General features: G+C 35.4%; 1 protein-coding gene across 1 annotated transcript in view; it reads left to right on the top strand.

The window, feature by feature from the left end:
* DNAH12 (dynein axonemal heavy chain 12) overlaps window positions 1-26,203 on the top strand; it is a 232,994-nt gene that overhangs the window by 141,571 nt on the left and 65,220 nt on the right. Inside the window, exons 36-45 of the mRNA XM_022572785.3 lie at window positions 5,406-5,525; window positions 6,866-7,054; window positions 8,763-8,914; window positions 11,954-12,092; window positions 13,131-13,297; window positions 15,389-15,644; window positions 17,365-17,664; window positions 18,337-18,515; window positions 22,314-22,506; window positions 23,839-24,000. Of these exons, the coding sequence (XP_022428493.2) occupies window positions 5,406-5,525; window positions 6,866-7,054; window positions 8,763-8,914; window positions 11,954-12,092; window positions 13,131-13,297; window positions 15,389-15,644; window positions 17,365-17,664; window positions 18,337-18,515; window positions 22,314-22,506; window positions 23,839-24,000 (1,857 nt within the window). The remainder of the gene's footprint in view (window positions 1-5,405; window positions 5,526-6,865; window positions 7,055-8,762; window positions 8,915-11,953; window positions 12,093-13,130; window positions 13,298-15,388; window positions 15,645-17,364; window positions 17,665-18,336; window positions 18,516-22,313; window positions 22,507-23,838; window positions 24,001-26,203) is intronic.

Raw genomic sequence — 26,203 nt, 5'->3', positions numbered from 1 at the left:
TCCACATCCTTGGTTAAATTTATTCTTAAGTATTTTATTCTTTTTGATGCTATCATAAATGGGATTGTTTTCTTGATTTCCTTTCTAAATAGGTCATTGTTGATGAAAAGAAATGCAACTGATTTTTGTGAGTTGGTTTTGTATCCTGCAGCTTTATTGAATTTATTAGTTCTAAAATGTTGTGTCCCCCTTCCCTCCCATCTCCGTGGAGTCTTTAGGGTTTCTACAAATAGGATTATGTCATCTGCAAAGAGAGATAAATTTACTTCTTCTTTTCTGATTTGCATGTTTTTTGTTTCTTTTTCTTGTCTCATTGTTCTTGTCTCATTGTGCTAGTACTTCTGGCGCTGTATTGAATAAAAGTGGTGAGAGGGGGCATCCTTGCCTTGTACCAGATCTTAGGGGAAAAGCTTTCAATTTTACCCAATTATGATTTTAACTCTGGGATTTTCATAAGCGGCCTTTATTTTGTTGCAGGGATTTTTATCATGAATGGATATTGAACTTTGTCAAATGTTTTTTTCTGAATCTCTTCAGATGATTATGTGGTTTTATGTTTCATTCTGTTAATGTGTTGTATCACATTGATTGATTTGCATATGTTAAACCAACCTAGGATCCCAGGGATAAATCCCACTTGGTTATGGTGTATTCTCTTTTTGATCAGTTGTTGAATTCAGTTTGCTAGTATTTTGTTGGGGATTTTTGCATCTACATTCATCAGAGATACTGACCTATAGTTTTTTGTTTTTTTGTTTTTTTCTTGTGGTGGCTTTCTCTGGCTGCTGGCTTCAGAGAATGAGTTCAGAAGTATTCCCTCTACTTCTACTTTTTGAAGAGTTTGAGAAGGATTTTTATTAATTCTTCTTTGAATGTTCGGTAGAGTTGTGAAGCTGTGAAGTCATCTGGCCCTGGGAGTTTTTGTTGGGAAGTATTTGATTACGACTTCAATCTGCTTATCTGTTATTGGTCTATTCAGGCTTTCTGTTTCTTCTCTATTCAGTTGTGGTAGGTTGTATGTTTCTAGGAATTTATCCATTTCTTCTAGATTATCCAATTTGTTTGCATATAATTGTTCATAATAGTTCCTTATTATTTCTTTTTATTTCTGAGTCATCCATTGCAATGTCTCCTCTTTCATATCTGATTTTATTTATTTGAGTCTTCTCTCTTTTTTCTTGGTTAGTCTAGCTAAGGGTTTGTTTATTTAGTATATTTTTTTAAGAAACCAACTCTTAGTTTTGTTGATTTTTTTTCTATTGTTTTTCTAGTCTCTATTTGATTTATTCCTACTCTGATCTTTATTATTTCCTTCCTTCTGCCAACTGTGAAATTAGTTTGCTCTTATTTTTCTAGTGCTTTAAAGTGTAAAATTAGGTTGTTTATTTGAGATCATTTTTCTTTTTTAATGAAAGTGTTCATTGCTATAAACTTCCTCTTAGTACTGCTTTTGGTGTACCTCATAAGTTTTGGTATGTATTGTTTCCATTTTCATTTGTCTCAGGATATTTTTTGATTTCCTCTTTGACCCAGTGGTTGTACTTACGTTATTTAGTTTCCACATATTTGTGAATTTTCTCTCTTTTTTTTTTTTTTCTGATTTCTAGTTTTAATCCATTGTGGTCAGAAAAGATACTTGGTATAATTTCAATCTTCTTAAGTTTCTTAAGACTTGTTTTATGATCTGACATGGGGTCTATCCTAAAGAGTATTCTTTGTGCACTGGAAAAGCATGTATATTCTTCTGCTCTTGGGTGAAAAGTTGTGTATATATCTGTTAGGTATGTTTGGTCTATGGTGTTCAAGTTCACTGTTTCTTTACTGATTTTCTGTCTGGATATTCTATTCCTTATTGAAAATGGGATATTGAAGTCTTCTAATATTATTGTATTGCTATCAGTCTCTCCTTTCGTATCAGTTAGTATTTGTTTTATATACTTAGGTGCTCTGATGTTGGGTGCATATGTATTTACAGTTGCTTTATCTTCCTATTCAATTGATCATTTTATCATTATGTAATAATAACCTTCTCTGTCTCTAGAGATAGTTTTTGACTTAAAGTCTACTTCATATTATTTAAGTATAGCCATTTCTGCTTTCCTTTGGTTACGGTTTGCATGGAATATCTTTTTCCATCCCTTCATATTCAGCCTATGTGTGTCCTTAAATCTAAAGTGAGTTTCTTATAGACACCATACAGTTGGATCTTCGTTTTTTTTTATCTATTCAGCTGCTCTGTATCTTTTTACTGGGGAGTTTAACCTATTTACATTTAAGCTATCTATTGATAGGAAAGAATTTACTATTGCTATTTTAAAAACTATTTTCTGTTTATCTTGTAGTTCTTTTGTCCCTCTTTTCTATCTTGCTGTCTTCCTTTGTGTTTTGTTTTGTTTTGTATTGATAGGATTTGATTCCTCTTTTTCTTTTGTGTAACTTCTATAAGTATTTTCTTTGTTGTTACCAAGGAGCTTACATATATTATCTTAAAACAGGGTACTTTAAGCTGATAACAACTTAATTCATTTACATGTAAGAACTCTCCACTTTTATCCCTCCTTTCCCCACATTGTAGGCTATTGATGTCACAATTAACATTTATTTATAGTATGTATCCATTAACATAATTTAGTTATAGCTGTTTTTAATACTTTTGTCCTTTAGCTTTTATAGTTGAATTAAAAGTGATTTTACACAGCACCATTATAGCAATATCCACCTTTGGTTTTTATTTTATTTTATTTAGTTAGTTATTTTTGTCTGTGTTCGGTCTTCATTGCTGTTTGCGGGCTTTCTTTAGTTGCGGTGAGTGGGGACTACTCTTCGTTGTGGTGCACGGGCTTCCCATTGCGGTGGCTCCTCTTGTTGCGGAGCACGGGCTCTAGGCACATGGGCTTCAGTAGTTGTGGCACATGGGCTCAGTAGTTGTGGTTTGTGGGCTCTAGAGCACAGGCTCAGTAGTTGTGGCACATGGGCTTAGTTGCTCCGCGGCATGTGGGATCTTCCCAGACCAGGGCTCAAACCCATGTCCCCTGCATTGGCAGGTGGATTCTTAACCACTGCGCCACCAGAGAAGTCCCCACCACGCTGTGGTTTTATATTGCTGAAGTTACATCCAAATAACCCAGAGGTAAAATTTATTCCAGCTATACTCTTTGGATTAAAATTATCGTGACTAAAGATTTAAAAATTCCATATTTTAAAGTTATTTTAGGGAATTCCCTGGCAGTCTAGTGGCTAGGACTTGGCGCTTTCACTGCCAGGGCCTGGCTTCAATCCCTGGTCAGGGAACTAAGATTCCACAAGCCAAGTGCCCCCCCGCCAAAAAAATAAATAATAAAAGGATTTTAAATATGTACCTTTAAAAACTCACATATACATATAGTATTTTGTGAGAAAACTTTACATATTGTGTTAGTTTCCTGGGGCTGTTGTAACAAATTACTATACACTTGGTGACTTAAAGCAACAGAAATTTATTCTGTCACAGTTCTGGGGCCAGAAGTCTGAAATCAAGGTGTTGGCCAGAATGCGCTTCCTCTGGTAGCACTAAGAGAGACTCTTTACTTATCTCTTCCAGCTTCTTTTGGCTCCAGCCTTTTTTTGACTTGTGCCTGCATAACTCTAGTCTTTTTCTTCATGTTCACATGGCCTTCTACTCTCTGTGTCTCTCCACTATGTGACTTTTATAAGGATTTAGGACTTTGAATTTAGGGCCCACCAGATAATCCAGAATGATCTCCTCATCTTGAGACTTTAACTTAATTACATTTTCAAAGACCCTTTTTCCAAATAAGATCACCTTTGTGGCTTCCTGGGATTAGGATGTGGATATATCTTTTTGGGGACCACCACATAATAGAGAAGGGAAAAGAGTATTCAGTAGATTTTTATCCTAAAATACTATTTTGGAGATAGGAAAAATACCTTGCATAAAATAAAAGAAGACAATTTCACTTTATGAAGATTCTGTACAACATCTCATAGAAAAAATATACAAATAATCATTTTTCAGTTTTTAAAATTTTAAAGCTAATACTATACGTCGTAAAAAATACAAAATAGGGGCTTCCCTGGTGGTGCAATGGTTGAGAGTCCGCCTGCCGATGCAGGGGACGTGGGTTCGTGCCCTGGTCCGGGAGGATCCCACGTGCTGCGGAGCGGCTGGGCCCGTGGGCCATGGCCGCTGGGCCTGCACGTCCGGAGCCTGTGCTCCGCAGCGGGAGAGGCCACAGCGGTGAGAGGCCCGCATACCGCAAAAAAATAAATAAACTTCATCTTTCTGATAATGAGTGATAGATTTTCTTTTCATAATTCATTCCCATATTTTCCATAGCCAGTTAGTCCCCAGCATCTATTGATTTTTCCCTCATTGCTAACTTTCGTATCTGTCTTCTCTCCATCGCAGTTCCTCTGACCACCCTACTTCATCCTGTCATAATAGCTTCAGTTCTGACCTTCATCATTTCCTACCTGAATCAGTACAATAGAGCTACTCTGGTCCAGTCTACATCCTGCTACCAGAATGAGGATTCCAAAACACAAATTCATTCCATTTACTCCCCTACTTAAAACCCTCCATTGGAACCCTCTTCGTCTTAGCATGACATCCTTAACATAGCCTATAATGCCTTTCAGGATCTGACCCCTGTCTGCTTCTCAGGTTTTATTTCTTGCCATTCCTCTCTCACACCCTCTTTTCACATCCTACAGAATCCCTTTAATACTCTGTGTCCACTCACATCTCCATGTCTGTATATATGTTGTTTCCCCTGCCTTGAACATTATTCCCTTCTGCACCTGGTTAACTCACACTTTCCTTCTAAATTCATCTCAGCTATTCCTTCATCTGGGAAATCTTCCTTGATTATTCCTCTCCTATTTCCCTCCTTGTCTTCCTACCTGGGTCTGGGCTAATTGTTTATCCCAAGTAATCTAGTAGCCTCCCACTACCTTGGGACTTACTCTGTCATGTCATTATTATACCATATTATTTTAGTCTATTTAATTTCAATACCACTTCTTTTCAGAGATCATGTGTTTTATTTTCATATCTCCTAGCTTGGTATATAGGTATACTGTGTTTTTGATAAATGTTTGTTGAATAAACAGATGAATAAATGGGTGTTATAAACTTCTTTTCTACTATCTCTAGAGCATTGTTTATTCTCTTACTAGTTTTCATTTCTCAAAGAATTCAGAATAAGAATATGTTTTGCACAACTGTGTAATGTAATATGCTAGACTAAAATATTTGAGAGATTTTTATCATGCCTACAATTTAAATTCCTTAAGTTTAAATTTTATAAAGACCTTAGGAAAACTACATTTTTAATGAAATGTTTATTTTCTTTTATTATGTAAATAAGATGAAAGTAAAGTATCTTATTCTTTTCACTTTGAAGGAACTGATTCCTACAAGCGATAGCAATGTAGTTGTATCTCTCACACGCCTCTTTGAAGTACTCCTGTGTAATGTGGTAGAAAACGATCCTACCAGCAAGCACATTCGTGTTTGGATTATGGTTGGTTTTATACTTATTCTGTTTTTTAATTATGGAATAAAATATGCCTCTGGCAAATGATACTTGTGTTGAGAAAGACATTACAAGACCTAGAGCTGTTTTTTGGTGAGCACCAAAAGAATACCTGAAGACATTAAAGTTGCCCTGACCTGGTATTCTGATTTAAAAAACGATTTAGAGAAAGTAAAATATGTCAGAATGAATCAAGACACCCTATTACTTATGAAAGATCATAATTTGATAAACACTTAATAAGGTGATGATATTAAACCAATATGGACTTCAGGTGAATTGATCTTGTCTAAATGTTAAGCTAGAGTTAGGCTACAACAAACTGGCTATGAAAGACTAGGAGCAGGCATCCAACCAGCTGGGTGGAGCATTGCAGGCAGAATTCATAGAGGATATATGTAGGAAGGAGTCAGTGGTCCAGGTTAATTAATGTCTAGAGATCATAGAGAATGGCAGAGAATAAGGCTCTCAGGGAGCCAAAGGAAAGAGGTGTTCTGTACTCTTCCCTGGTCTATGCTACTTTCCTATCCACCACCTTATTCTCAAATACCTCGATCTCCTCTTTCAATCTATCTTCTATTCTACTCTGTGGTAATAGCAGTTCCCTCCCATGGTTTTCCCTTCACTTTGTTGCCACAGAAAATTTTCTCTCAAAATATTTTTGATAGATTTTTCTAACTAGATAAGGCATGTACCTAGAGCAAAATTCAAAAGAGCAAAGTAAGTTTTCCACCCATACCAGTCCCCCAGCCACCCTCAAGGCAACCACTATTACCAGTGCCTCATGTAGCCTGCTAGACATATTTGATACATATCCTCTTCTATATGTATACATATTTTATACATGTTAGCGTACTATACATACTGATTTGCATCTTTTCTCACAATATATTTTGGAGATCTTTCCATATCAGTATTGGGTTACCTTTTTTTTTTTTTTTTAAATAGCTACATGTATTCCAGCGTATGTAGCATATTCCAATTAAGCTGACTTCTATTGAAGAACATTTGGGTTGCTTCAGATATTTTGCTACCACAAACAGTGTTGCAGTAAATATTCTTGTACATATATCGTTTTGTCTAGTGGGAATATATTTGAAGATAAACTCCTAAAAGAGAAATTCCTAGGTCATTTGGCATGAGAATTTTAATTTAGATACATAGTGCCAGAGGAATGATTCGTTACGTGACTTAGATGTGCTCCATTCTACTTTATTTGTAAATCTGACCTTTTCCAAGTAGATTAATTAGAACTTAATGTACTATATTTTAATCTGTTAAAATTTCCTTTTAAATAGTTTAAATTAATTTTTCTTTTTAACCAACAGGCTTGCTTTATATTTTCTTTGATTTGGTCCATTGGAGGAAGTTGTGATACAGATGGTCGCATTGTTTTTGACATTTACATACGATTAGTCATATTGGGAAAAGATGAAAGCAACCCAATACCTGACTCTGTGGGTAAATGGGAATGCCACTTTGATGAAAAAGGCCTAGTCTATGACTACATGTATGAGGTATGATATAAAATGCTTGTTATGATAAGCTGTAAAACACAAAGTCTTAGATCAGCAGTCAAAAGTGGGTTCCCATCCTAGAGTTACTTTGACTCCTGTGGTTAGCATTTTAGTCCCTTCTCTTCAGTTTCTCCTCCTATAACTTGTGGACAGTATAGATAAACTTATTTTGAGAATATTTTATAATTTCAGATTTAAATTAAATCTATTTTCTCCAATTTAAAAAAGAATTCACAAGAAGATTCTTTTAAACAGTAAGCATTTGCATAATTATTTGATTCATGCAAATTTTACTTCACAGTGCCATAAGATCTGGATAGAGACTTATTACAATTTTACCTAAACCTAGAAATACAACTGACTAGCACAGCCAGGACTTGTACCCAGCTCTCCTGATTGCCAGTGCAGAAATCTTTCCCTAAAACCATGTTAACACAGAATTTTAAGAATATGACCAGAAAGAGAGTTTCATCCTCATTAGTCACAGTGGGAAGTGAATAGAATAACCTCTAAAACTAAAAAATCAAGAAGTGATAACACAAGCATATTCTTTAAGAATTGAAGGTAAATATCAAAATATCCAGCTTAAAGAGGCAAAGGTAGTTGCTGTTAGAGAGGAGAAAAGAGTGGGAAACTGCTGTTTTTCCTTAACCTTGTAAACTTTTGACTCTAAAATAGTGCATAAATAACTTTGATAAAAATAAAAGCTAAAACCTAAGAAATTAAGAATATGAATTACTGAAGAAACACTCACCCAAACTTGCAAAATTACCGTCACCCAGACACAAACCATATACATATACAACTTGCCAGAAAATATTTAAAGATTCTTAGATGCCAGCCATAGCACTGGAGTCCAAGAGACCTCCCTCTTTGCCAGGTGCTAACTCTTTTGTTGACTGATGGTGAGAGGCCTTAGGATCTCCAGGGAAGGGCAGGACAACTTGGAGAGGAAGATATCTGTGTGGGGGAGGGTGGATTCCCTAATCAGGATCACTTAGGGCATCAAGACAGCAGCTGTTTAGCCCCTGGTTCAGAAGAACTTCAGTAATGTAACAGTCAGTCCAGCCATTCCAATATGTCCTGGCTGAGAATCAGCCTGGATCAATATGCCAAAGAGAATAATTTTAGAGAAACAAATATGAGTTTATTTGATATTTTGTTTCTAGTTAGATTATTGCCCATTTACTTTAAAATATGAAAACATTAAGCCAAAGTCCTGTCAATTGTAACTTCAGCCACATCAGAGTGGCTCTCAGATAAATTCTTGATATATGCACAAGGACATCTTGAAGTCAGTCTGGAAAGATTAGAGTGTTAAGAGGACAGGGACTTCCCTGGTGGCACAGTGGTTAAGAATGCATCTGCCAATGTAAGGGACACAGGTTAGATCCCTGGTCTGGGAAGATCCCACAGGCCGCGGAGCAACTAAGCCCATGTGCCACAACTACTGTGCCTGCACTCTAGAGCCCGCAAGCCACAACTACTGAGCCTGCGAGCCACAACTACTGAGCCCATGCACCACAACTATTGAAGTCCGCGTGCCTAGAGCCCATGCTCCACAACAAGAGAAGCCACTGTATTTCACAATAAAAAGGAGGAAAAGGCTGTAAAGTTTTTAAAAGCAAATATGATAACTGTGCTAAAAAGAGCCTTTTAGATAGCAAGTGCATGGTTATAATACTTTAAAATTTATGTTCTCTTATAGTTGAAAAACCGAGGTCGCTGGATCCACTGGAATGAATTAATTAAAAGTACTAATTTAGGAGATAAATGTGTCAAGATTCAAGATATCATAGTCCCTACAATGGATACAATTAGATATACATTTCTAATGGATTTGAGTATTGCCTATGCAAAGTAAGAAACTCTATTATAAACATGCATTTTAAATATTAGAGTACCTTTCTAATAGGATCATAGGATTTTTTAAAATAATTTTTTTTATTTTTATTTATTTTTGGCTGTGTAGGGTCTTTGTTGCTGCACACGGGCTTTCTCTAGTTGCGGCGAGTGGGGGCTACTCTTTGTTGTGATGTGCGGGCTTCTCATTGCAGTGGCTTCTCTTGTTGCGTAGCACGGGCTCTAGGTGCACGGGCTTCAGTAGTTGTGGCACGCAGGCTCAGTCGCTGTGGCTTGCGGCGTCTAGAGAGCAGGCTCAGTAGTTGTGGTGCACGGGCTTAGTTGCTCCATGGCAAGTGGGATCTTCCCAGACCAGGGCTCGAACCCATGTCCCCTGAATTGGCAGGCGGATTCTTAATCACTGTGCCACCAGGGAAGCCCAGGATCATAGGATTTTTGAAGTGAACTTTGAGGTCATCCATTTTCAGATGACTAGGACCCTGAGGGACTAATTGACATTTCCATAGTGACATCTGTTACTTGTGGTAAACCTGAAATCCAGGTTTCCTATTGCCCACTTCAAAGTCTTTACCATCATACTTTGTTGCCTCATAAGCCATCTTTTATTTCTTTTATTTGTAAAGCAGATTAAAAGTCAGTTACAGTGTTACTGTTAAAAAGGTATGCATTCTACTCACAGGTTCATTGTACTCCTGAGGGATCAGACTAACCATGATCCACATTTTCCCATTTGGCATTTTTGAGATCTGTCCTATGCTAGTTCTTCATAACTTAAGATGAGCATAAAAGACTCAGACTTAAATAAGAAGAGCACATCAAAAAAGATGAAAAGCCTAGCACGTACCATAGACATATCCATACCAATTTTCTTAATAACACTTTTATAGTTATTTTTCTTTGAAACACTAGCCATAATTTATCATTAATATTATTTAAACTGGGGCTTCCCTGGTGGTGCAGTGGTTAAGAATCTGCCTGCCAATGCAGGGGACATGGGTTCAAGCCCTGGTCTGGGAAGATCCCATATGCCACGGAGCAACTAAGCCCATGTGCCCCAATTACTGAGCCTGCGCTCTAGAGCCTGTCAGCCACAACTACTGAGCCTGTGGGCCACAAGTACTGAAGCCCACACACCTAGAGCCCGTGCTCCACAACAGGAGAAGCCATGGCAATGAGAAGCCCACGCACCACAACGAAGAGTAGCCCCCGCTCGCCACACCTAGAGAAAGCCTGCGCACAGCAATGAAGACCCAATGCAGCCAAAAGTAAAAAAATAAAATTATTAAAAAAATATTATTTAAACTGGACAAGCTTACATTATATACATGAATGTCATGGTTTATTTGTTTTTGATGAAGAACCTGTTTCTGCGTGAATTTTGTGACAGTTTTATCCTGTTTATTAAAAAAAAAGAAAAATAGCTTATGAGGGAACATTATTTTATCCCTATTTTGTACCCATAGTTGCATTTTTGCATTTAGAGGCTAATATTAAAAACTTCATTAAGCAAGGGAAGTACTTGTCAATGCTGGGGAATTCCTGGTACAGGAATTCTCTTGTTCCATGAACCATTTGTCAGAATAATGCTTTTGAATGAATAAGTACAAACATAGGATTATAAAGCAAACTACATATTAAAATATATTTATTAAAATATTGAACAGATTTGAGCTATAGTAGTAGTAATGTGCTTTTTATTAACACATTAAATAATAAGATCCAGCCGTGAGTCTGATGATGATCATAATTTTGAAGAAGCAATGGACATAAGTGATATTTTTGAGATACCTCTAACAATTGTAATATTTAGTATAATATCTGTGATTTCTACTGATGACAAATATTAACAATATTATTATTGATAATAAAGTACACAGGTACTATATTATAAATTGCTCCATTTTAGTTAAGGGTAGTGAAAGTAAAGGTATAAACTCTATGTCATCTAAGTTCACAAACTCTCAATATTGTCTAAGAATTTCTTCAGTTTGATCCATGAACCTCAAGTTAAGAACAGTGTTTATTTAGTAAAATTATTTTAATAAATAGTTTTCCATAGCATGTTACTCAGACTGGCAAGCGTAGATGAATTCTCAGGCATCACTGTAGTTCTAAATGATCTTTTTTTGTTTATAGTATTAATTTTATGTTTCTACTTCAATGATAATTTTAAAAATTAATATTATCATTATTTGGGTCATATAGATGACTCTTTATACCTGATTACTGCTGCTCAGTTTTAGTGCCAGCCTTTGTGTTTGTCTTTATGTAGCATGTGATGCCAAGTTGTCAATTAAAGTGACAGTATTTAATTTTTAATTCAGTATGTCTCAAACTGGGATTCTCCAGGGTTCTGTGAACATAAACTCTTAGGATTTTTTTTTTCCCTTTAAAATTAGTTCAGACCACTCAAAAATGAGAAACCCTGCTTTTGAAACCCTTGGAATAGGGAATTCCTTAGAGTTTGCTTTTAGACAAGTATTTTCAGTTAGTAACACTGACTTGATTCAAAAATGCTATTAATGGGCATATATAACCGTTACCTTTAGAATTCGTTGTTATTTAGTTTCTCACAAAAACTTTGTGCTATTGAGATAACTGCGAAACACTTTCAACCTCTCTTATTGTCATCATCCTATTAGTCTATTCCACACAGCACCCTCTTGCCTGTATCTCTAACTAAAAAGTACAAATACATCACTTTTCTGAGGAGACAAACTTTGGCTTTTTTTTTTTTTTTTTCTGAAAAGTTAAGCGTGTTACTACTCGTTTTATGAGTGTTTTTGCATATAGCAATGTTACATTTGTTCAAATCATAGTTTGTTACTATTTAAATTTCAGTAAGTAAGCAAAACTGTGTGCCAATTGTTACTTTCACCGGTCTTTTATGAAATTACAATGATAAATTGAAATGTGAGTTTTTGGATGAAGTTGATTTGATTACTATTTAGGTTTTCAACTAAATCCAGCCTCCTCTAATTGAAATGTATTCTGACTTTTTCTCCTTTTGAATGATATGTTCACTGTTTCATTAAGGCCGCTACTTTTTGTGGGTCCAACGGGTACAGGAAAATCAGTGTATGTGAAGAATAAGCTGATGAATCACTTGGAAAAGGACCTGTACTTTCCTTTTTATGTTAATTTCTCCGCACGGACCAGTGCCAATCAGGTTCAGGTTAGTTAAAAGCCAGAAACATGGATCTATAGTTATTAATTTTTTTGCCTTTTTGATTAGCATTTAAAATGTATTTTAAATGAGCAGCTGTGTAAATCCTCTATGAATTTAAATAAAACTTCAAAATTTCTTTTTGGCATTACAAGTAAGTTTTAAAAATCAGATTTTAAGGACAAAAGTTCAAGAGAACATTTTTGCATTAATACTGAATTGTTGAGCTTTGTCATCATTTTTTTCAAGCCCAAGAAGCAACAATTGATTTCTTAACTGGAGAAGTAAAGGAGAAGGGAGGGAGGGTGGAAGAGAGAGAGGGAAGGAGAGAGAGAAGGAGACAAGGGGAGAGAGAGAGAGAGAGAGAGAGAAAACTTGTTCTTTTGAGACTCTCCTAGATGGTCCCCTAGGGGTATTTGCTGCCTACTGAAGTTCTGTCAGTGAAAGATCTTTCAAACCATATACTGTTTATTGTATGACCTTCTGTGACAGGAAACTGTGCATCCCACCCTTTACCCCCAGAGGTACCAAGATGAAAGTACTGCATGAGATCTTTTCTAATCACCATTTTTATCATCCATTCCTAAATTTATATCTGTCCATTCTCTCCTGATCTATGGTGCTCATTTTCGTTGTTTTAAGCCAGTAGAATTCCCTAATTTCAAAATACTACAGATTTAGATTAGTGCTTTTAGATATTAAGTTAAAGTTAATAGATATGTTGGGGTATCCAATATAGAAAATATTTTGTGTGTGTTTGTGCATATGTGTGTATACAATATAAATATATAAATAGGTGTAACAATTGGTTACATATAAACATGTAACAATTCTGAGCACATAGAAGGATTTCAATATATGCTCTCTGAATGATGTTGAATATGAAGTTTGGTATAACCCTAAAATGAATAAATATAAATGAATAAACATGCACATAGTGTTGCTTGGCATTATTTCCTTACATAATTAGACTGTTAAATTTCTTTTTTTTTTTTCTGGTGTTAAGTATGGCTTTAAATATACTACTATTTCTTTTTTAAATTTTAGAACATTATTATGGCTAGGCTGGATAAAAGACGCAAAGGAGTTTTTGGACCACCTATGGGAAAGAAGTGCATAATTTTTATAGATGACATGAATATGCCTGCATTGGAGAAATATGGAGCTCAACCTCCTATTGAATTATTACGACAGTTTTTTGACTGTGGGAATTGGTAACTATTTAATTAAAGTCTTAAGTAGCCATGCTGAAGTTATTTCTTGTTCTCTTTTTCTATTTTAATTTCTCACATCAAAATAATACATTTTCTCAAATTACTTATGGAAGAAAATGGTTGCTCAGATTTTCCTATAAAGAAAATTTTAGAAGACTTTTCTATACCTTTTTATACCATGGAAGAATAATCCAGTATTAATTTTTGTCCTTTTTATCTACTACTTTCAATTATTAAATATAATTTACAAATTACATCTTTCACCATCACCCAGCACTGAGAATTTGTGGGTAGCCTCCAACCTAAGTAACCGTAATCAGCACCCTATGTTTCTACCATTTTAAAATTCTTTATATTATCTATAACTATTTGGGACTACTGTATCCTTGGGATGGCTTGGTTTTGACACCAATTTCGTAGATAACTCTTCCATTCCTCCCACCCTATTTTATGATAACGTGGTTAGTTTCCAACAAATAAGACATTGTATCTTTTAGTTCGGATTAATAATTCTTCATTTCCTCCTGTTAAAATACTTTCCTAATCCCTAATATCCCATGATTTTTATCTCAAGGCAAGGGTAACCTAACTGTGAAGCTAAGTCATATTTTGGGATTATATTTTTGTTGTTGTTATTGCATGCCCTTGGAATCCTGCCTCCAGGAGATAACCACTGTTAATAGTTTATTCCCTATTCTTCCAAGGTTTTTTTCTATATAAATATATTTTTGTTAAAAAAAGACCCATATTACATATAATGTTTTTGCAACTTATTTGCACTTAAATATTTATCGATATTATTTGTCTGTCTCATTCATTTTGTTGCCTTTTAATACTGTTTAGTTTTGTGGATCTTGCTATAATTTACTTAACCAGTCCCTTATTGACAGTTACTAGAGTTGTTGCCAAAAATCAAGTCATATTTTCATACTTTCTATGGTACTTTTAGACTAAGAACTGGCTGTACAGATTTCTTCCATAACCACCCCCCTTTTTTGCAAGAACTTCAATATTAAAGGACTTTATGACCTGTTGGAAATAAGCAGCTTTTCACTTTGAGTGGTTCCAGCTAAACTGAGTCATTTGTATACCCCTTCTGATAAAAACTTCTTTGAAGCTTTGTTATTCCCTAATGGGTCTCTTTTTATATAACAAAATTGTGTATAGGTTCTATTTATACATCCTTTTGTGCTCCGAAGATAAGATTTGAGATGAGAAAAAGAAATCAGGACTTAGCTGTAAGTAGAATAAGTATATAGTTTATTGTTCAAACCAGGATATTTCTGAGAGAAAAAGGGGAGTGTTACTAGTTACTACAGGACAGGCACAAACAACAATTGTCCTAGGCAAAGTGGGACATATTGTCATTTACCTGTAACCATCCACAAAAAAGATTGATCTCTCATCCATACTTCTGGATTTGGAGTGTGAAGAGGCAAAGGAGAGTCAAATTGGAAAGAACTGAAAAAAAGAAAGGCAAGAGCAAGAGGAAGGGACCTTCTAGATACTCAGAATCTGGGCAACAGAATCAGTGTCACTGAAAGGAGAAATAGAGTGCTGCTTTAAAACAAGTTTTCTCTGCAGATTGGTGGTTGCCTGAGGTGGGGGATAGGGGGAGCAAAATAGGTGAAGAGGGTCAAAAGGTACAAATTACCAGTTATAAAATGAGTAAGTCAGGGGCTGTAATGTACATCATGGTGACTATAGTTAATAATACTGTATCGCATATTTGAAAGTAGCTAGGAGGGTGAATCTTGCAAGTTATCACAAGAAAAAAAATTTTGTAACTATGTATGGTGACAAATGTTAACTGGACTTATTGTGGTGATCATTTTACAATTTGGACAAATATCAAATCATTACGGTGTACACAGACACTAATATAATGTTATGTCAGTTATACCTCAATTTAAAAAAAAAGAAAAATTATAGAAATCCTTAAAAAAAAACTTCTCTCTTACTCCAAGCATTATCTAATCTTCTTCCATTTAAAGAAGCTAAAATCAGATTAATTTTCTAAGGAGATCTACTTTTCAATCCATCTTTTTGGCTTTATAACTGATTGTTTTGGAATTTTTATGTGCTTTCAAGGTATGACCTTAAGGACACAAGTAAAATCACGTTGGTTGACATAGAACTGATTGCTGCCATGGGCCCTCCAGGTGGTGGAAGAAATCCAGTCACTCCCCGTTTTATTAGACATTTCAACATCTGCACTATTAATACTTTTAGTGATGAAACCATGGTCCGAATCTTCTCATCAATTGTAGCATTCTACCTTAGGACTCGAGAATTTCCTCCAGAGTACTTTTTAGTTGGGAACCAAATTGTCAATGGGACTATGGAGGTGAGCAAAGAATGCAATAGAGTGTTTTAGTACTACATATATCCTTATTTGATCCTTCCTTTTTGTTTTTTTTTAACTTCTTTTTTCCCTTAGCCACTTTAGTCTTCAGTGTCAGAGAAGCTGTTAGGAAGGCTTGGGAACAGGAAGATCATAGGCTTTGAAATTGGGGAATCTAACTGGGTTTGAGTCTTGACTGCTATTTCCTAGCTATCTGGCCTTGAGCAAGTAACTTGACCTTCCAGAAACTTACTTTTTAATCACGAAAATGGGAGATAATACCTATTTCACAAGGTTATTATAAGGAAATCATCCAGAACAAATATCTGCCATACTGTGGGTGTTTCCCTAATTGTTGGGTTCCTACTCTAGTATTTACTAATTTTCCCTTCTCTCTCTTCCCTCCCATTCTTCATGTTGTGTCAAAAAAAAAAAAAGAAACTTAAGAAGCTTATGAATACATTATTTTTGCCAGACCACATAACTTAGGAGTAGCAGTGAAAAAAAAGAGAATACAAGGGTGGGACTAGAAAACAAGATTGCCCATATGGCCAAAGAGCAGCCCTTAACTTATTCAGGGTGTGTTACCTGCTTCTGCTCAGAGGCCAGAGCCAGCCTCATCGCTGATGGTAAAAGGGAAAAAAATGTATTTAAGGTAATTTAGTGATAATCTCATTGAACTAAGCTTTCTGGAGCCTTGATACAGTGGGGTTCACTTTGGCATCACTGCAACCAGAAGCAAAAATCTCCCTAGAATCATTCCATCAGTTTCCAAGAGCACTGTATCTTTCTAAAGTTCTTCTGCCCCTGTTCTGGTGGAAAATTGGGTTGTTAAAATAGAGAAACTATGAGCAAAGAGATAGTACATTATTATAATTTTTGTACTTATACAGAAAAGTTCTTCTATTTATAAAATATGGTAGTTATATTTCAGGCATCTCCTGGAAAGAGAGGGGAGTTGGTTAGGCAAAAGAGGATACAGAAAGGATCCTCTTTTTTTTGTCTTTGATGTATTGTAGACCTACCATGTGTGGAGATTAGGGGAGATGAATTAGAGAACATATATAAATAAAAAATAATTTCATTCGGATTTTTTTTCAGGCTATATTATAAAAGGTTTAATTTACCTTTCTTAAAGAGAATGTTAAACTTCATTTGGTGAATTCAGCTTGTAGTAAAAATATACTTCATTTTGATATTATAGCCAATTAAGATAGGAGGAGGAGAGGGGAGAGAGAAAACAAGAGAGAGAAGGGAAGGGAGAGAACACGTTGATTTGTTTTGAAGTCAGTGGTGGTCAAAGAAAACTGTTTCATCATCCTCTTCATTTCGAACGCTTCAGAATGAGTTATCTGATTTCACTTTCTACTAAAGTTTTTGTTAACTATTTAATCCCAGGTCATTCGCCTTTAAATGGAACAACCATAATTACTGGGAAATAAAAGCTTTGTCACTTCTTGAGCTTGGATGGAATCAGATAATAATAAGTTCCCTCAACTTTGTAATGCCTGGTTGAGTGCTATAAACCAAAAGAAATAGATATATGCTATATTAGACTCAGTACTATACAATTTTCCAAGTCAATATGATCTGATAGGATAAATAAAATATTTTATATAATATACTGTCTTTTACAGTATATTACATTGTTTTTGGCTTTGTATTATTGACTTTGCTGATTATAAGCATTTTATTTTTGCTTTGTTGCTTTTTTCATATTCAGATATATAAACAATCCATGGAAAATCTTTTGCCCACTCCCACAAAATCTCATTACACTTTCAACTTGCGGGATTTTTCACGTGTCATCCGGGGCTGCTTGCTCATTGAAAGAGATGCCGTGCAGAGCAAGCACACTATGATCCGTCTGTTTGTGCATGAGGTTCTCCGAGTGTTTTATGATCGCCTCATTAATGATAATGACCGATTCTGGCTGTTCACTTTAACCAAAAATGTTATAAGAGACCATTTTAAAGAATCATTTGATAGTATCTTTTCACATTTGAGGAAAGGGAATGCACCAGTGAGTATATTTAGTGATTAAAAATATATTAAGTTAAAACAATCCAATAGCATGAATTATTACAATCAACTTATCTTTGAAAGAATACTATTACTTCTTTTTTTTTTAACATCTTTATTGGAGTATAATTGCTTTACAATGGTGTGTTAGTTTCTGCTTTATAACAAACTATTATTTCTTAGTGATCATATTCTTTTAACTTTCCTCATAGATAGGTATTTATATTGAGAAGATTTGCTTTCAGAGGAATTATGTGTATAACATAGAAGTTATATGATAGGGATTGAATGATATAATAGGTATAAGGTGCTTAACATGGTGACCATCCCTTAGTAATGACTCACAAAATGGGAGTGGCTTTTCCTGCCCCTGGGGGCAAAAAGCTTATATGATAGAAAAAACTGTTTTCTTTTTACTTCCTAAGGATATAATATAATTTCAGGTGTTAATTTTACAAGTATATTATTTACTATCCTAATATTTAAAAGAATTATCTAATTGATAATCATCCCATAACATAGATGAAACAAAATTTTGTGTAATGTTTTCTTAAATTTATTTTAGAAAAAAATTTTAAACTTTCTTAAATTTATTTCAGAAAAATTTTTGTTTTAAAATTATTTTAGAAAAAATTTTAAATTTTAATATAATTTGTTGATTTCCATTTTATAGGTAACTGAAGAGGACTTAAGAAATCTCATGTTTGGTGACTATATGAATCCTGACCTTGAAGGAGATGACAGAGTTTATATTGAAATTCCAAATATTCATGATTTTAGTGACATCGTGGAGCAATGCTTAGATGAGTATAATCAAACTCACAAAACAAGAATGAATCTTGTCATTTTTAGGTACCTATATTTGGTATTGATGATTAAAATTACTGTTTATAAAATTTTATTGTGAAATATTTAAAATGTACAAAAAGATATAAAACTATGATGAACAACCTTGTACCCATCACCCAGCTTGAGACATAAAATACTAAACACAATATTGTAAATCACATATACTTTGATTTAAAAAAAAAGGGCATAAAATACTAGCAATTTATTTGAAGTCCCTTGGGTAGCCAGCCCTCCCTCACTGCATCCCTATTGTACCTTACGGGGATAAAAAGAAACTCACGTGTTTCTTTGGCCTTTTACTACATGTGTGTGTTCCTAAACATATATGCAATCTTATTTTGCATGTCGCATACTGTGCACATTCCTCTGCAAGTTGGTTTATTCTAGATTGTTTGTGAAATTCACAGAAGATGAATTATTACTACTGTATTGCACTGTATTGTATAATTTTAACAGAATGTAGTCATTCTTCTGAGATAGACTTCTAGGTAATTTCTAGTTTATGTAATTAAAAAAAAGGTTTGAACATTCATGTCTCCTTAGTTACATGTGTAAGAACTTCTCTAGGCTATATTCTTAGAAATGGAATTATTGTGTCATGGTATGTAAGCATCTTCTACTTTACTAAGTTTTGCCAAAGTATCTTCAAAAATAATTATTGTTTTTAAGAGCTTCCATTGTTTCTCACCCTTCACAACATTTAGGATTGCCAGACTTGGTAAGTTTTGTCAGTCGAAGGAGAGTGGAATGGTATCTGACTGTGACTTTAGTTTTTTTGTTTTTATTTTTTTAACATCTTTATTGGAGTATAACTGCTTTACAATGGTGTGTTAGTTTCTGCTTTATAACAAAGTGGATCAGTTTATATCCCCGTATCTCTTCCCTCTTGCATCTCCCTCCCTCCCACCCTCCCTATCCCACCCCTCTAGGTGATCACAAATCACCGAGCTGATCTCCCTGTGCTATGCAGCTGCTTCTCACTAGCTATTTTACATTTGATAGTGTATATATGTCCATGCCACTCTCTCACTTTGTCCCATCTTACCCTTCCCCCTCCCCATATCCTCAAGTCCATTCTCTAGTAGGTCTGCGTCTTTATTCCCGTCTTGCCGCTAGGTTCTTCATGACAATTTTTTTGTTTGTTTTTTAGATTCCATGTATATGTGTTAGCATACGGTATTTGTTTTTCTCTTTCTGACTTACTTCACTCTGTATGACAGACTCTGGGTTCATCCACCTCACTACAAATAACTCAATTTCATTTCTTTTTATGGCTGAGTAATATTCCATTGTATATATGTGCCACATCTTCTTTATCCATTCATCTGTTGATGGACACTTAGGTTGCTTCTATGTCTTGACTATTGTAAATAGAGCTGCAATGAACGTTGTAGTACATGACACTTCTTGAATTATGGTTTTCTCAGGGTATATGCCCAGTAGTGGGATTGCTGGGTTGTATGGTAGTTCTATTTTGAGTTTTTTAAGGAACCTCCATACTGTTCTCCATAGTAGCTGTATCAATTTACATTCCCACCAACAGTGCAAGAGGGTTCCCTTTTCTCAACACCCTCTCCAGCATTTATTGTTTGTAGATTTTTTGATGATGGCCATTCTGACCAGTGTGAGATGATATCTCCTTGTAGTTTTGACTTGCATTTCTCTAATGATTAATGATGTTGAGCATTCTTTCATGTGTTTGTTGGCAATCTGTATATCTTCTTTGGAGAAATGCCTATTTAGATCTTCTGCCCATTTTTGGATTGGGTTGTTTGTTTTTTTGATATTGAGCTGCATGTGCTGCTTGTAAATTTTGGAGATTAATCCTTTGTCAGTTGCTTCATTTGCAAATATTTTCTCCCATTTTGAGGGTTCGTCTTGTTCATGGTTTCCTTTGCTGTGCAAAAGCTTTGAAGTTTCATTAGGTCCCATTTGTTTGTTTTTATTTCCATTTCTCTAGGAGGTGGGTCAAGAAGGATCTGGCTGTGATTTATGTCATAGAATGTTCTGCCTATGTTTTCCTCTAAGAGTTTGATAGTGTCTGGCCTTAGATTTAGGTCTTTAACCCATTTGAGTTTATTTTTGTGTATGGTGTCAGGTAGTGTTCTAATTTCATTCTTTTACATGTAGCTGTCCAGTTTTCCCAGCACCATTTATTGAAGAGGCTGTCTTTGATAGTGTCTGGCCTTAGATTTAGGTCTTTAACCCATTTGAGTTTATTTTTGTGTATGGTGTCAGGTAGTGTTCTAATTTCATTCTTTTACATGTAGCTGTCCAGTTTTCCCAGCACCATTTATTGAAGAGGCTGTCTTTTCTCCACTGTATATTTTTGCCTCCTTTATCAAAGATAAGGTGACCATACATGCGTGGGTTTATCTCTGGGCTTTCTATCCTGTTCCATTGATCTATATTTCTGTTTTTGTGCCAGTACCATACTGTCTTGATTACTGTAGCTTTGTAGTATAGTCTGAAGTTCAGGAGCCTGTTTCCTCCAGCTCCATTTTTCTGTCTCAAGATTGCTTTGGCTATTCCGGATCTTTTGTGTTTCCATGCAAATTGTGAAATTTTTTGTTCTAGTTCTGTGAAAAATGTCATTGGTAATTTGATAGGGATTGCATTGAATCTGTAGATTGCTTTGGGTAGTATAGTCATTTTCACAATGTTAATTCTTCCAATCCAAGAACATGGTATATCTCTCCATCTATTTGTATCATCTTTAATTTCTTTCATCAGTGTCTTATAATTTTCTGCATACAGGTCTTTTGTCTCCTTAGGTAGGTTTATTCCTAGATATTTTATTCTTTTTGTTGCAATAGTAAATGGGAGTGTTTTCTTGATTTCACTTTCAGATTTTTCATCATTATTGTATAGGAATGCAAGAGATTTCTGTGCATTAATTTTGTATCCTGCTACTTTACCAAATACATTGATTAGCTCTAGTAGTTTTCTGGTAGCATCTTTAGGATTCTCTATGTATAGTATCATGTCATCTGCAAATAGTGACAACTTTACTTCTTCTTTTCCGATTTGGATTCCTTTTATTTCTTTTTTTCTCTGATTGCTGTGGCTAAAACTTCCAAAACTACATTGAGTAATAGTGGTGAGAGTGGGCAACCTTGTCTTGTTCCTGATCTTAGTGGAAATGGTTTTAGTTTTTCACCATTGAGAACGATGTTGGCTGTGGGTTTGTCATATATGGCCTTTATTATGTTGAGGTAAGTTCCCTCTATGCCTACTTTGTGACTTTAGTTTTAATTTCCCTAATTACTAGTGAGGCTACGTTTCCTGAATTTACTATTTTGTATATAACTGATTTTCTATTTCTCACATAGAAATCCCAGTATTAAAAGATTGAATAAATTTGGGGTTTTTTTTATTTTGTTTTGTTATTAGCCGAGCTGTGTGGCTTGTGGGATCTTAGTTCCCCAACCAGGGATCGAACCTGGGCCCTTGTGAAAGCCCAGAGTCCTAACCGCTGGACTACCAGGGAATTCCCAAAGAAATGTTTTTATTAAAAGCAATAATATACTCCCAGTATAAATGATTACCATTTCATTGTATTTTTATAATTTGTATAGTACATTTCCTGAATTTGTACCTCAAATAGTTTTCCTTTACATCAAATGATCCAATTGCAACTGCATTTGAAGAATCATGCTTTTTGATGATTACCTCTTTAAAATTGGGATAGTAATGTATGGGGCAGCAAGGTCCATTTTTCTAGGAAAGCAAAATGATACTTATGTGTAAATATACATTTATATTAATATTTTCAAGTATAATAATATCGATATTTCATAGGTATGTATTGGAACATTTATCACGAATATGTCGAATTCTAAAGCAGTCTGGTGGAAATGCTTTGCTTGTTGGACTTGGAGGAAGTGGTCGTCAATCTTTAACTCGTCTGGCTACATCCATGGCAAAAATGCAAATTTTCCAACCAGAAATTTCTAAGAGCTATGGTATGAATGAATGGAGAGAGGACCTGAAGGTAAAATTGTGAGCAAATCTAGTGTCTAAAATAATATCAGTGCATTATTTTTTTTAACATCTTTATTGGAGTATAATTGCTTTACAGTGGTGTGTCAGTTTCTGCTGTATAACAAAGTGAATCAGCTATACATACATCCCCATATCCCCTCCCTCTTGCATCTCCCTTCCACCCTCCTTATCCCACCCCTCTAGGTGATTGCAAAGCACTGAGCTGATCTCCCTGTGCTATGTGGCTGCTTCCCACTAGCTGTCTATTTTACATTTGGTAATGTATATATGTCCATGCCACTCTCTCACTTCATCCCAGCTTACCCTTCCCCCACCCTGTGTCCTCAAGTCCATTCTCTACGTCTGCGTCTTTATTCCTGTCCTGCCCCTAGGTTCTTCAGAACCATTTTATTTTTAGATTCTACATATATGTGTTACAATGCATTATTTTATCTGTAAAGAGAGAGCCAACCTGTATAGCTGTGTGCTAAATACACTGGTGATGATGATAATAATATTATCCCTAGAGCAGTTACTGTGTGTGCTGAGCACTGTTTTAAGTTCTTTATATACATGCTGTCATTCTATAGGTATGACAGTTCAATGCAGCAGGTATGGTTGTCTCTGTGTTTTACTGATGAGGAAACTGAAGTTGAGAGAAGGTATGCACAGCAGAGCAGGATTTATGACTTAAGTCTTATCCACTGCTGTTACCATGGCTGCTGCTGATTTTACCTTTATTCTAGTTCAGAGAGGCCTTATTTCAGGTAAATGTATGTTTTCCAGTAGACTTAAATATGAACCTCAATGAGGATGATGATGTCATTAATGTTGTCAAATCTTAATAGTTTCTTTGGAGCTGTGTTGCTGTTCCAGTAACAAATAGAATAGTGGAGTGCATACTTGGGGCTTCATCCTCATGTGCCTAGGGCTCTGCAGGCCCCAGAAGAGAGATGACCTAAAGTGGAAAAAAATAAGAGAGACATTACTGGACTTTTTAAACTTTCTCTGACCCTGACATACTAAAGTTCTACATCCTAAAAGTTAGTGTAGAGAACTGGTCTTTATATCTTCGATCTTAGATGGACAGAGATTCTTTCTGTTTTCAAATCCATCTCAGTCCCTGAAGTAAGACTCTGAATCAATGAGTATGTCTAAGGGGTTGGCAAACTGGCCAGTTGGAGTCTCCCACCAAAAGGGTGGGAGAAATGGAGGCCCAGATTGACAGCCCCACCAAAATGGAAAAGGTACTACTCTAAATTTGAGATGTTATCAAAAGAAAGGAAAGCAAAACCAACAGATTTCCACCAGATGCTGGTTATAAGTACATTTTTATTTGAAGGTTCTATTAAGGAATGTGGGCATGAGGGGCCAGAAGACAGTCTTTCTAATCACGGACACTCAGATTAAAGAGGAAGCTTTTCTAGAGGATATCGACAGTGTGCTCAATACTGGAGAAGTACCTAATATTTTTGCAGCAGATGAAAAACAAGAAGTGATGGAGGTAAGTGCTTTTTAGGGAGTGCTGCTCCCAACATGTCTTGAAGCTTTTCTGCTCTTCAGGATAGATATATCTTGTGCAGAGGATTTTGGTAATTGAAAAATTAATGTATATTATTTTAATACTTTTTTGGTGAATTTTAAATAGCTTTGATAGTTATGAGACAGAATTTTTATTCATTTTTTCCATAATGATGACAGTGTGTTTCATCCATTTGATCTTATTTAGCATGTTTTCTGAGTGATTAGAGATTTAAAATCATATCTTAGGGTTACAGTGATATGAGAAAATATAGCTTTAAAACACTACTTGATTAGCTTTTATGGTTTACCACTGGTTAGTAAAATTTTCAAATTTTAACAAAACTACTTGTATTAATTCTGATATATCTGAGAGTCATGCTTTGTGATTTAATTGACAAAAAAATACATTTTTGAAGCACCCACTACTTCAGATGTCCTGACCTTTGACCCCCATTTGTAAGATCTTCCCATACAAGATTTCAGCTAGTAATTTCCCCTTTCATGTACCATAACTACTTTTACCCACAGATTTTATCACTCACACCAGGATGCTTCATTCCAGCCTCTAGTGATAGCATGTGGAGTAAAATGGTTTCACCCTGGTTGTTCAAGCACTCTGCTTTTCTTGTCTATGGAATGAAACTGTTATATGCACAAAATAGTTCCTCCTACATAGCGTTGTTGTGAGTTCTGAGGATCAAGTGAAATAAGGCACTTATGGAATGTCAGGCACTTAGAAAGCCCTCAGTAAATCTGATACATTACCAGTTCATGGCCTGGCGTGGGGAAGAAGAAAGAAAAAAAAAATCCCAAGTAGCGTCCAGGTTGTGGCTAAGGCTGCTGAAGAATCGTAATTCTCCTAATTTATAGGATAAATTCATCCCCCACACTCCTACCCAAGGAATAGGACACCTTGGGGAGTGGGATTTTCTAAGCTTTGCAAGGCTTTTCTGCTCACTGTAGCTATTGTTTATCTTTTCTTCTCATCACTTTGCTACAAAACTTTTCCATTGCTTCACTCTTTTATAGTATGACCCAACAGTAGCCTTAAGAACTTCTTTCCTTCATATTCCACCCTAGGAACACCGTATAAGTTTTTCCACAAGGAAATAGTCATGGTCAGAACTCAGGGGTACCAAAATGCATTCCTGTTTTTGCTTGCTTTATACTAATTTTTAAAAATATAAAAGGTAATGTAAAAGAAGTTATATTAATTTCTTTACATACCCTGCATCCCACTTTGAAGACCACTTTGCTTATTTCATCCATCTGGCAAACATTTTACTGTAAACCTCACTTGCTATAACTGACCTCTGTAGCTTGGCTCTGGTACTGCCTAGAGGGCACCTCTTATGGACTCAGCACATCTCTCTGATGTCAACATCAGCGTTCTAGACTCAGAACCTCTGAGTTCTAGAAACCTCTGTTTCCTGACTACCTTTTCCACTGTTCCATTTGCACTCCTTGCAGAATTAAATTATTGCAGTATTTTTCTCAGTGTAGCAGTGACTTATTTACCACATTTAGTGATATTTTCTCAGTTCCCTTTTAAAATTGTGATTCATCTTTGAAATAATTCATCATTCCTCCTTTTAAACTCTGCTTTCTCTGGACTGCTATGAAATTTCACTCAGTTTGTTTCCTATCTCCCTAATTATTCCTTCAGTAACTAGTCTTTTTCTTGCTCCCCAGAATCAGTTGTGCTCCCAAAGTGTGTGTGTGTGTGTGTGTGTGTGTGTATATTACTCCCTACTTCTACTCTAGAAGCATTAACCAATATTTCTGTGTAAATAACCCCTATATTTATATCACCATCCTGGCCCTTTCATGAACTCTTGTTCTACAGTTACAACCATGTATTACCTTTGTCTATCTGAATGTCCCTCTGTTAACTCAGAGTTAATGCAGGTAGACCACCTGAACATGATTTCATAGATTGACACTGATCATAATAGTCGTAATTTGAGAATTACTGTCAGAATGAATATACAGAGTTTCCCATAGATATAGCTATCATATATCTATAGTAGAGAATTCTTTTAGAAATAAATTCATTGTTATAACATTAGAAATTGTATGATCATTGTGATCACTCCCTAAATTTGCTATTGAAAAAATTTTAAATCTATTTATAAGATAATTTATTGACTATGAAACCTTTTCTGCTTTGAACAAGGAGAAAG

The sequence above is a fragment of the Delphinapterus leucas genome, chromosome 10 (genome assembly GCF_059928025.1).
Source record: "Delphinapterus leucas isolate spDelLeu-1000000601 "Yukka" chromosome 10, BTC_Dleu_Yukka2, whole genome shotgun sequence".
Lineage (NCBI taxonomy): Eukaryota > Metazoa > Chordata > Mammalia > Artiodactyla > Monodontidae > Delphinapterus > Delphinapterus leucas.
The sequence above is the reverse complement of the archived record's forward strand: the minus strand, read 5'-3'. Positions and strand labels throughout refer to the sequence as shown.